The sequence below is a fragment of the Pteropus vampyrus genome, unplaced genomic scaffold (genome assembly GCF_000151845.1).
Source record: "Pteropus vampyrus isolate Shadow unplaced genomic scaffold, Pvam_2.0 Scaffold82, whole genome shotgun sequence".
NCBI classification, from domain to species: domain Eukaryota; kingdom Metazoa; phylum Chordata; class Mammalia; order Chiroptera; family Pteropodidae; genus Pteropus; species Pteropus vampyrus.
Window position 1 is genome coordinate 7485610 of NW_011888863.1, and position 11885 is coordinate 7497494.

At 36.0% G+C, this 11885-nt stretch overlaps 1 protein-coding gene across 3 annotated transcripts; it reads left to right on the forward strand.

The window, feature by feature from the left end:
• The first annotated feature begins 5224 nt into the window (after nt 1–5224).
• Nucleotides 5225–11399, forward strand: ALG10 (ALG10, alpha-1,2-glucosyltransferase). Of its 3 annotated transcripts, none has more exons than XM_023532406.1 (3): nt 5225–5331; nt 6816–7013; nt 8701–11399. In XM_023532406.1, exons 2-3 carry the CDS (start codon nt 6825–6827, stop codon nt 9754–9756), a joined length of 1245 nt encoding a protein of 414 aa, XP_023388174.1. In that variant the 5' UTR covers nt 5225–5331; nt 6816–6824; the 3' UTR covers nt 9757–11399. The 3 variants fall into 3 exon arrangements, with proteins under 3 accessions (XP_023388174.1, XP_011361455.1, XP_011361454.1); XM_011363153.2 differs by having other exon boundaries at nt 5231–5565; nt 8705–8966; XM_011363152.2 differs by having other exon boundaries at nt 5234–5565.
• Nucleotides 11400–11885: the final 486 nt, after the last annotated feature.

Genomic DNA, 11885 nt, shown 5'->3' on the forward strand with positions numbered 1-11885 from the left:
TGCATTGAAATTTTATTCATGAAATTTCAAGCTATCTATGTTCTCACTAAATTAATATCATAGAAATAATAAAAGAATAATATTTTAAGTATATGCCAAACTTTTCATTGGTGCAAGACCCCAAATGACCAGCCCAAAGGGGTCCTCATGTCTTCTCCTGGCTCTGCCTCTCAAATCAAAACAGAAATGAGCAAACCGAAACTCTCTGTAATATTTCATACAAACTTGGATGTGCATCTCTTTAGTAGTAACGATCCCATCATAAACCTCAGTCCCAACTCTGAAATTTTTAAATTAGTAAAATCATATTACTGTGTTTATTAAAAATGTAAAATTATAAATTGTTGATATCTTCCTTTCTAACTTTTCATTGGTTGACTTACTGGTACTGCAAATTCATCAGTATATTTCACCAATTCGTTTAATAATCAAATTTTGATTCCCTTAAATTTCATATTAGAGTAAGGGCAAAGGCCTTTGTGAAGTTTCTTATACATGGGATTTTTCTCATTCGACTGGCAGCGATAACTGTAGAATTATTGTTCTAGCTACTCATTTTTTTCAAAAGGCACTATTCTTCCTCATATAAAGATTTCTTAAAAGAGAAATTAGATGTGTCTGAATACAAAGGAGTTTCTATGTTGCTTGGTATTGAATTTTGTGTTTTTCAGCAGGGTAAAGCCTGGAGATGAAGAATTGAAGAAGCCAAATATCTCTGCAGGAGAAAAAAAGGTGAAAAAATACAAAGGAAAGATTTTAGAGAAGGGACAAAGCAGCATGGGTGGCCAGGAAAAACAAGGGCAATGTAGGGGATTGAGGTATTCTCAAACTTTAACATGCATCAGGTTTGCTTGGGAATTTAAGAGAATCCTAAATCATTATTAAATAAATGTTAAAACAGATTGTTTAGCTTCACGCCCAGAGTTTCTGTTTCAGTAAGTGTAAGGCGTGCTTAATAATTTGCATTTCTAACAGGTTACCAAGTAATGCTAATGCTCGTCCAGAGACCACACTTTAAGAACCAGTTATAAAGGATACTTAGGAAGTTTTGCTTCAGGTTATATGGTATAACTTATCAGAGGATCAACCATCTTTGTTTGTCTGGAAATAGGGATTTACTGGAACTCACAAGGTTATAATTGGAAAGTTTCCAGCGAATCAGGAAGATTTGTCACTCCACAGCATATGGCCAAGATATTTTCAGTAAAGAACTAAAATATTTGTTAATGCTTTTGTACCAAAATCGTGTGTGTGTTTTAACTAATTGGTTAATTAATTCATTGATTAATTTTAAACTTGATTTTTTTTTCCCCCATTGGTATGTTAAGATTGACCTCAAGGCTAAGGTTGCATTTTGGAGGTTATCATCTATAATTCTGGCCCAACTTACAGTATCTTACTGTAGCCAGAACTAAATGTCACCAAGAACTGAGTAAACCATCACTATGTTGATCCAAAGGCCAGCGTTTTGGTTCAGCAGTAAGTGAAAAGGGGCTCTATAAGAGGAAGGACTGTACTTGGACTTCAAAGTAAGAGAATACTTACACAAATTTCTCAGTTATAAAGGGAACTAAAATTTTGCCACTCTGAAATTTCCTTTTGAAATATTGATTTTAAGCTGTTAAGGAAAAAAGAAAAAAAAAAGATCAGAAAGAATCTTTGACCCTACCTTCTTTCCTCCCCAAGAGATTCAGATGGTAAAACCTGCTTTAGGAAAAGAGTATTGGCTTAATCACCTTAAGAATCTCCACGTTGGCATTAGTCAGGAAGATGCAAGCCTGTTAACTAGATACCTGCTGTGTCTCATTGTTCCTGAGTTGCCTAGCAAAAATTTGCCTGTCACGTGCATTCTGCAATACCTCAACTACCTGCAAATCAGCCATTCTCACTTTTAAAATCTAACACCCCCCACTTTTCTCCTTTGTCCAAAAATGTCATGTATACTCAGTGTTGTCTGTCTTTGAAATTTTCATTCCTATGTGAATTCCTCATGTGCATGTATTAAAATTTTGATTTTCTCCTGTTAACCTGTCTCTGTCAATTTGATTATTGGCCAGCTAGAAGAACTTAGACGTAGGAGGAAAAGCAGTACTTTTTTTAGCCCTCATAGTTATCAGAATTCAACCTTTGGGAAAACTCACTGTTTGGGAATGAATAGTTCACACAGTTTTATATACACACTGTTACATGAGTTCATGAAATTAAGAATGTCAAAATTGATCAAGATGGGCTAAATTTTACAGCAGTGATAAATGCAAAACCTTGAAGGCTTAAACCAACGAAGATTTATTTTTTGTACACACTACCTACCCTTTGAACTCCAGCAGAAATTGTCCATTTTTCCCCATAACTTCTTATATCATAATTCAAGTGGACAGAACAAAATAAAGAACTTAATCATTCAATGATGATGGAATTGCCCATTCCAGTGATAAAACTTTTCCCCAAAATAAACATCTGTGGAAAATTGGGTTGAAATCTTTAACAGAAAATATAAGGTGAATATTAATGGTGATCCAGTTTTAGAAGATAGGCCTTATAAAATATAACTTATTTCATTAAAATCCCTAGAGGTAGTTATTTTACTGTGAGGTCTCAATTTAGTGGCAGACCTTGGAAAACATGACAATCCTAAAGTGGACAAGTGACAACAACCTCACCAATTTGTAGATAGTAAATGTAATTCACCAACAAACTAGTGGAGTATTCTGTGAAGACCTCTATTGGATTGATAGGGCTTATTAGCATTCAAAGGTAACATGTTTTATATTGATGATTTCCAAATGTGAAAAATATCATTTAGTGGTTTGAGCTGATCCCTGCAATTTAGTTTTTTACAAAGCTCCCCAGCAGATTTTGATACAATTAGTCTGCAATGTGGACAATTAAAAAACAAAACTTGTTATTTTCAGTTTGGTGGATGAAAACATGGAGTAGAATGTTAATATAAAGTTATGACACTAATGAAACATTCAGTTCAGTATAAATTGAAGGTTATTTTGAATTATAAGGCTATGAGGTTACTGTATTACTCTCGGTCTAATATTCCAATTTCTACCCATAACTCTGTCATTAATTTCCTATGTGATTTCAAGTAAACTATGTTTACTTTCAGCTTCTGAGAAATAAAATCAAGTAGATTATTAAAGAAGATCTCTAGCAGTAGTAAAACCCCATATTTCCTTGAAACTTTCCAATTACCATAAATGGGCTGTGGGACATATAGGGGTCAAATGTTCAAGGTAAGCTCTTGGTGGCAATTATTATAGAGAGAAATGTGTAGCAGAAATGTCTGGCCTTGTTACTACCTCCAAAAATGCCCACTATTTCTACAGAAGGTCAACAGGCTGCAGGGTATTGACAGGGGGTATTCAAGACATGCTAGCTCAAAATATAACACTTTGGCATATTAAATATTTGAAGCCGAAAAAATTTAAGAAGTGTCACGTGCAGGAAGGATTTTCTGATCTTCTGAAGTAAGTCATAAAACCTTTAAATAGGAAATGCTCTCTTGATGCCCAGAGGAAAGAAGCATCCTTATTTCTGAAGTTGAAAGGACACAGAGGAATCTGAACAGGCCTTGCTAAGTTTCCTCCAGTTTACAACACTTATCTTATACCTTTGTCCTAGGATATCTTTCTACAAGTTTCCACTCTTCGTTAAACTTAGCATAAAAACACTCAGGTTTAACTATTTCTTTGGGTCTTTACTTCCTTATGAAGGCTTCTGTGTCATATAAAACTTCTATTAAGTAAATCTGTACACTTTTCTCTTGTTGACCTGTCTTTGTTACTGAGGTCCCAGGTGAGAATTTAGAAGGGTAGAGGAAAAAGATATTTTTCCTCTCCTATAATGCATATATCACAACTGAGCAAGTCATGGGATCTGCAGCCAATTATTCAGAGATCCTATCAATCTCTGGAATACTGGGTCATCTGGACATTACCTGAAATAGTTTAGTACAGCATGTACTCAATAATAAAATGGGAGATAAAAAGTGAAACAAAGCTAAGAGTCACATCAAAGTAGGATCCTGACATGATTTTATCCCAATGGTTTAAATAAATTCCTATTCCACCCCTTATTCACTTCTTACCCCCTTTATTATGAGGAAATAGAAGAGAATGACTAGGGAGACAGTCAGTTTAACTTGACAAATTTGCCTAATTTGGAAGAGTCTGAATTAGCTTTGACCCAGAGAAAGAGCTGAAGTTTGCAACATTAAACAAATTCTGACTCCTTTCTAATGTATTCCCAGCAAACACAACCTGACTGAGGTTACCCAAGAGATCACTTTTCTACAAAACGATGCCAACTATGCTCAAGGCAAAATTCCAAGACATAATGCATCCAACATTCTTCAAATATTTTCTCACTTTCTGCTCCCAAGCCTCAATACAACAAATGTGTAAAGTCTACACAGCCTGTAAAAGTTTACAAATTTAAATGCATAATATGTGAAAGCCATTTTGAGGACTACGTATGTAAGCGATACATAGTGCCACCCATTAGGATGCTCATGCTTATGATTTAGTAGGAAAAATAGAACGCTTCGATAGGGAGAATAACAAGAATAGTCAAATTCACGGGCAACAGAAAAGTCTTCCTTACCTAACACATCCCAAATTCTAAAATAATTGCTTTCCCCAACTCCCATAGAGTACTGTGACCTGGCTGTCAGACTGCACTTCGAATGCCTATTTAACTAAATCCCTTTGAGAGTATCGACATTTTGAAATATCTTTTTTAACCTAAAAAAATCCTCTAATTGGTGGAGTTCATTCAGCAGTGAAGGACCTTCAGATTAGCTTCCACAATCAACCCTCCCCTACAGCCTTTCAAAGTTGATGAAATCAAATCCCTTGGAATTGCAGGTTTTAGTAAATCAGATCACTGAGAGAATACAGAAATAACTGCCCTTGTGTGCGCAAATTTTTGAGCTTGGGGATTGCAAACGTGGGGAAACGGCGCCACCTCCTGGTAAGAGATGGCAACGAGCAGGAAAAAAGCCAACTGACTTGCAGGCTAAGCAACTGCTTTCCTTTCAAAGCTTGGAGCCGCTCGTCTCCTGAGCTCGCAGACGCCCCCGAAACCCGCCCCTCCCGGCAGCTCCGACCACTCAGAGAGCCCCCTACGCAACGTGATTGACAGGGCAACAGCCCGGTCCGTTACCTAAATTTGTCACTCCGGAAACAGTGACCGGATTTTCCCGGAAGCTCAGGGGTCCTCTCTCTCCCAGCATCCTTTGCTTTCCGGCTATGTTCGGTCCTGTCCGGCTAGTCCCGCCTTGCGCGCCCATTTCGAGCCCGAGTTTCAAGCTGGACTTTCCAGGTTGGGGAACCCGGCACACATTTTCTAGGACTGGGTTCTTGGCCTGTGGCTATTGGGACAGGAATGGCGCAGCTGGAGGGTTACTACTTCTCGGCTGCCCTGAGCTGCACCTTTTTAGTATCCTGCCTCCTCTTCTCCGCCTTCAGCCGGGCGCTTCGGGAGCCCTACATGGACGAGATCTTCCACCTGCCGCAGGCTCAGCGCTACTGTGAGGGCCATTTCTCCCTCTCACAGGTGGGGTCCCCACCCTGTCCCCACCCCAAGACAGGCTAAGGAGTTTGGCCCCAGCGCTAGTTTCTCTTCATCCTCAGTTTTAACTCCCTCACCACCACCCTCCCAGCCTCAAACATGAAAGGAACTGGGTAATCTTTTGTTCCTGTTTCTGAGATCTGTGAAATACTTGTTAAATAAGTGAATAAACAGCAGATCTGTCTCCTAGGAAGTAATGTTCTGGGAGAGTAACAGGGAATTGAGTTACTGTCCCTCTTCTTAGCAACTGATGATAGGTTATCTCTCTTTTTCTCACCCAATCCCAGTATGAGGCATTTGGCTGCTCCTGGGAAACCTCAGAACACTTCACTTTGGCTCACCTGTCAGGCACCTCACTATGTATTTTGGGGATGGGACAGGGTGGGGAAGGGGTATTGTCAGCCACTAAGAAATAACAAATTATTTAATTCTGCTCCTGGTGTTTTTAAGACCCTTTTGTTAACTGGATAAATTGACTACTGGTGAAGTGGTATCATGTTTGAATATATAATCGACTACATAAATACATAGATACAGATACAAATATAAAAAGTACAGCAGGCCCGGGAGTAACTTGCTTTGTTCACTGAACTTAAAACCTTGGTGAGATGTGGTAGAAATTTAACTCTTGTTTATGGCAATTAATCTGTGGTAAAGTTGGTTTCATTGTAGTTTTGCATAAGATAGAGCCTATTATGGATGTTAAGTGAGGTTTTACTGTAGACACATTATTCTTCCTCTTCTAGTGAGGCAATATAGAGTAGTGGTTAGAAATATAAAATCTAGTTAAAGACCTGATTTTAAATTTTGGAGCATATTTACTAGTTATGTGACCTTGTAAATTTCTGAGTTTCAGGTTATTCATCTGAAAATGACAGAAATAATAGTATCTACTCTAGGGCATATCGTAGGATTAAATACAGAGAGTTTAACACAATTCCTGGCTCAGTACATGTTGCTGTCATTATGGAGCCTGTGGTTTAATCTCTTTTAATCTCTAACACTTTTTTCTCTCCAAACTTATCTGTTCCTGCTGGTATTTCCACACTTTTAAAAACTAGAGCATTTGCAAGTTAATCACCAAAATGCATCTTTTCTGAAGAATAGATCTTTCTGAAGAGAAGAAACAGAATAACTTCTAAAATTGCCTGATTGTTGGTGAAGATGTTTTTGATCTTGACGTCTTTGTGTCAGTCCTCTTGTTTTTGCTTCATTGTTGCCCTTTTATTTTTAAGTGGGACCCCATGATTACTACATTACCTGGCCTATACCTGCTGTCTGTTGGAGTGGTCAAACCTGCCAGTTGGATCTTTGGATTGTCTGAGCATGTCGTTTGCTCCATTGGAATGCTCAGATTTGTGAATCTTCTCTTCAGTGTTGGCAACTTCTATTTACTATATTTGCTTTTTCGCAAGGTACAGCCCAGACACAAGGTATGTTTTCAAAATAATTTGTTATAAATTTATATGCATTCAAGGCCACAATTATGATAAATTGGTTCTGAGATTTGGTGAAAAATGTCTTTAACACTTGGTATTTGTGGATATTTTGTAAAGATAAAGCAAATCCTCCACCCCCATTTTAGAAGAAATTTATATTTAAGTACTTGAATAACTTTATTTGTAAAATCTAAAGTAAATGTTCATGAGTCAAACCAGTTCAGTTAGTATTTACTGACCAGTTCAGTTAGTATTCCATGTTCTAAGCGCTGAAACTATAGAGGTAAATGAGGCATTCTTTTTCATAATTAAAGTTCTCTCTTCATTATGGGAAACAGACATTACCTGAGGAATTTTTATGAGTTAAGAACGCAGGCCCTGGAGGTGAATTGCCTGGGTTTGAATTCTATTCACTTTCTATGTTAATTTAGAAGAGTTACCCCTTAGTGACTTCATTCTTCATCTGTTAAATGAGACTAGTATAGAATCTATCTCATAAGACAGTTATAAAGTAAAGGAGACTAATAAAAAGTGCTTAGCATAGTACCTGATATAATAGTAAGGACTCAATAAATAACTATAATAATTATTTTTAACTTAAATTGATGATTTCAAAAGTGTAAATTATGATAAGGCGATAGGTATAAGACACCATATGGATACAGAGGAAGAGCAGAGACCTTATGGCAGCAGACTGGAAGGGACAGGTATGAGTGGCATTGGATAAGGCTTTATGGAGATGTTACCTGAGCTGAATTTTAATAAACATAAGGCTGTACAGTGGGGAATGAATCCTGGCAGGAGAAGCATAAGCAAAAGTAGAAAGGCATCTTGAGCAACAAGATGCAGGGAAGTGGTGTTCAGAATTAGAGGATTATAATAGTACAGGGTGTGAACTGGAGAAGCAGGTAGGGATGGAGTCATGAATGTCTTTAAATGTTAGGAAAGGATTCTGAACTTTCACAGGTGATGGGCAGCCCTTAATTTTAATGAAGGCAATGGCATGGTTCAATTTGATGATTTAGATTAAATAGCGGCTGCAATTCAAGGAGATGAGAATACTTTCAAATTCTGAAAAAGTATGTCAGAAAGGCTAAGAAAAGATATTTAACTTTAGACTGGGCCTAGTATTTTCAAGAAAATCCCTGAAATTTCATCATGAAATAGTAAGATCATTGAGTATGGTAGTATACATGCTATGTACATATTTACATTCTCTCTACTGCAGAGTTTTAAAGAGATATCCTTAAAATAAATTGGTGACTATGGCTAAGTGAATGCTTATTGAAAGTGGTTAAGATTTAAGCTCAGGGAAATGGAACCACCTGCACTGTATTCCATTTATCTTCATGTTCCATGTAAAATTTAGTTTTATGTCTTATACACAATAATTCCTTAACTATTTGATGGATGATTCAAAACATTTCAGTCTATAAAAGCTTTGGCACTCACATTTATTGTCTTACCAGCTTCCAAACTGATAGGCGTAACTAAAAAGTGCCAGAGTGTTCTTATAAATGTGTATTGTGTTTTCGCAAAGCCAGAAATAAGATTAATATTGAATAATTTTATTTAAATAAATTCAGATAGTTTTTTTTTTTAATAAATATCTTTATTCAACAGAGAGAGCCTATTTGTTTTATCATAAAATAATTTTAACTGCGTTTTCTTTTCTTCCTAGGCAGGTTCAAGTATCCAGAGAATCTTGTCAACATTAACCCTAGCAGTATTTCCCACACTCTATTTTTTTAACTTCCTTTATTATACAGAAGCAGGATCCATGTTTTTTACTCTTTTTGCCTATTTGATGTGTCTCTATGGAAATCATAAAACGTCAGCCTTGCTTGGATTTTGTGGCTTCATGTTTCGTCAAACAAACATCGTTTGGGCTGTCTTCTGCGCAGGAAACATCGTTGCACAAAAGTTAACTGAAGCCTGGAAAACTGAGCTACACAAGAAAAAGGAAGAGAGGCTTCCCCCTATTAAAGGACCATTTTCAGAATTCAGGAAAATTCTTCAGTTCCTTTTGGCTTATTCCATGTCATTTAAGAACCTGAGTATGCTTTTTCTTCTGACTTGGCCGTACATCCTTCTAATGTCTCTGTTTTGTGTTTTTGTAGCAGTTAATGGTGGAATTGTTGTTGGCGACCGAAGCAGTCATGAAGCCTGTCTACATTTTCCTCAGCTATTCTACTTCTGCTCGTTCACTCTCTTTTTTTCCTTTCCTCACCTACTGTCTCCTAGCAAAATTAAAGCTTTTCTTTGCTTAGCTTGGAAACGTAGAATTCAGTTTTTTGCAATTACCTTAGTCTCTGTATTTTTAGTTTGGAAATTCACTTATACTCATAAATACTTGCTAGCAGATAATAGACATTATACATTCTATGTGTGGAAAAGAGTTTTTCAAAGATATGAAATTGTGAAATATTTGTTAGTTCCAGTCTATATATTTGCTGGTTGGAGTATAACTGACTCACTGAAATCAAAGTCCATTTTCTGGAATTTAATGTTTTTCATATGCTTATTTACTGTTACAGTACCTCAGAAACTGCTAGAATTTCGTTACTTCATTTTACCTTACGTTATTTATAGGCTTAACATACCTCTGCCACCCATATCCAGACTCGTTTGTGAACTGGGTTGCTATGCAGTTGTTAATTTCCTCACTTTTTATATCTTTCTGAACAAGACTTTTCAGTGGCCAAACAGTCAGGACATTCAGAGGTTTATGTGGTAATATCACAGATATCTTAAACTCTAAAAATAGACTTATTTAGACTATTTCTACAATGAGCAACTGAACAGGTAAAAATTACAGACTTTCTTTTGGGTATAATGGTGATCCTCAGATCACATCAGATTTTGTTTTTTAAACATCAGATGTATATGTTTTAAATATATAAAAAAATCTAAGGGAGTTAAGTGGTAAAGGACTTAGAAAAGTTTAAGACTTGCTCCATAAGCCTGAGTAATAATGGGAAGATAAAATTGTTTACAGTTATCTCATGACATGTCTTTGATACAGCTAGCCATTAGAAAGCTTGGAAACTTTATAGATACAAGTTTAAGAAAACTGGGCATGCTTTATGATACTGGAACTTATTTATTCTTTTCAGTAAGCAATAGCAGACTATTTGAAAAACATTTATAAATAATCAGGTAATAGTCTTGATTGAAAAGTTGCTTAACATTTCAGTAAATTTAATTTTAATCAGACAAACTCATAGTGTTATAAATTAGAGGCTCATCTATGTTTATCTAGGATTAAAATTGTTGATTTTTGCTAAAAATCTAGAAATGATGCTCTTTCACTAATTTCCTGGTATGAAATATATGATAGCCAAAGATAAATTGTGTTGATAATACCTTTCAAAAGGGATTTTCTTCTTGAAATACATTACTATAAGTTTTCTTTGGCGGCCGTAACAAGTTAACACAAACTCGGTGGCTTAAAAAAATTTCTCTCACAGTTCTGGGGGCCATAAATCTAAAATTAAGGTGTCTCTATGCTTGGTTGCTTCTGGAGGCTCTGAGGGAGAATCAGTTCCATCCTTCCTAACTTCTGGTGGCTGTCTGCAGTCATTGGTGTTCCTTGGTTTGTAGATGCATCCACTCCAGTCTCTGCCCTTGCCTTCACATGGCTTACGCTCTCTCCTCTTTATCCTACAAGGACAATGTCATTGACTTTAGGGCTCATTCTAATCCAGGATGGTCTCGTGGTGACATTAATTATATCTACAAAGACCCTTTTTCCAAATAAGTTCACATTTATAGGTTCCAAGTAGACCTGTCTTTTTGTGGGATACTTTTTGAACCCACTAAAGTTACCAAAGGAAATTTAGGATAAACCTCATAAAAGTTGTAGGAAATAATTTAATTTCTGAGATATTCTAAATCAAATTTTATCTTTACTGAGAGGTTAGAAACAAGTGACTTCTGAGGTCACATAAATATAAAACTAAAGGTAACCGGTATATCATTTCATTGTACAAAAAGAATTGAAAGGAGGTTTAGAAGTCATTTGATTATTTTGCAGAGTAGAGAACAACCACTCGAGTAGGATTTGTGTGTGGGCTTTTGGATTCTGTGTCTACTATTTTGAGTACATTCATTGGGTTTTCATTTCATTACCGAAAAGTATTATTTTGACATGTTAACTTTGACATATAAACTTAAAACTGTGAATGGAATTCATCTTTTGGTCTCATTTTGTTTGTAAACTTTTTAAAATAGCTGTATGAACCAATTACTTTGTCTTAAATGTTAGATAATGCTTTCTCTGGGCTTTAAATAATGAGTGGACTTGGAAAATATTCTGCATTCGTAAATATAAAATTGTGCAGGTATAGCCTTGAGTAATAAATACAGAGCAGTCTTGTACTTTGTTCAGTACCTAGAATGTAGATCAACTCTTTAATTATAACAGTGATTGCAGAACAAACTTTTAAATTAGACAAGCAAGAACACCCAAAGAAATTATTATTTATAATGGAGAACTGAGTTCCAGGAAGTCAAAATTGGAAAAGAAAATGTGTAATTTAGGAAAAACAGCTTTCTCGTCTGATACTATATATGAAAAGCTTTTGTGTTCAAGAATATCTCTGAGACAAAAAAACTTTTCCTCTGGCAAAAACGAGGAAACCATTTCACTCTGTGGATTAGAGGAATCACTGTTTCAGTTAATTTTTCAGTGTTGAGTCCCTGCTACATTAGAGATGTTTTTGAGAAAATTTACATTCAGAGGAAACAGGTTAATCTTACGTGTTTTCTATAAAGTATGTAAAATAGAGTATAGAACATTTCAGAAAAGAATGTGAATTAAAAGGTGCTATTGACTTTTGCTTTTAGAAACATCCTATTATCATT

Coding starts and splice junctions, on each gene's coding strand:
- ALG10 (XM_011363152.2), top strand. CDS start 5,395: ATGGCGCAGCTGGAGGGTTACTACTTCTCGGCTGCCCTGAGCTGCACC. Junction 5,566..6,815: donor GCCATTTCTCCCTCTCACAG/GTGGGGTCCCCA, acceptor TTTATTTTTAAG/TGGGACCCCATGATTACTAC. Junction 7,014..8,700: donor AGGTACAGCCCAGACACAAG/GTATGTTTTCAA, acceptor TTTTCTTCCTAG/GCAGGTTCAAGTATCCAGAG.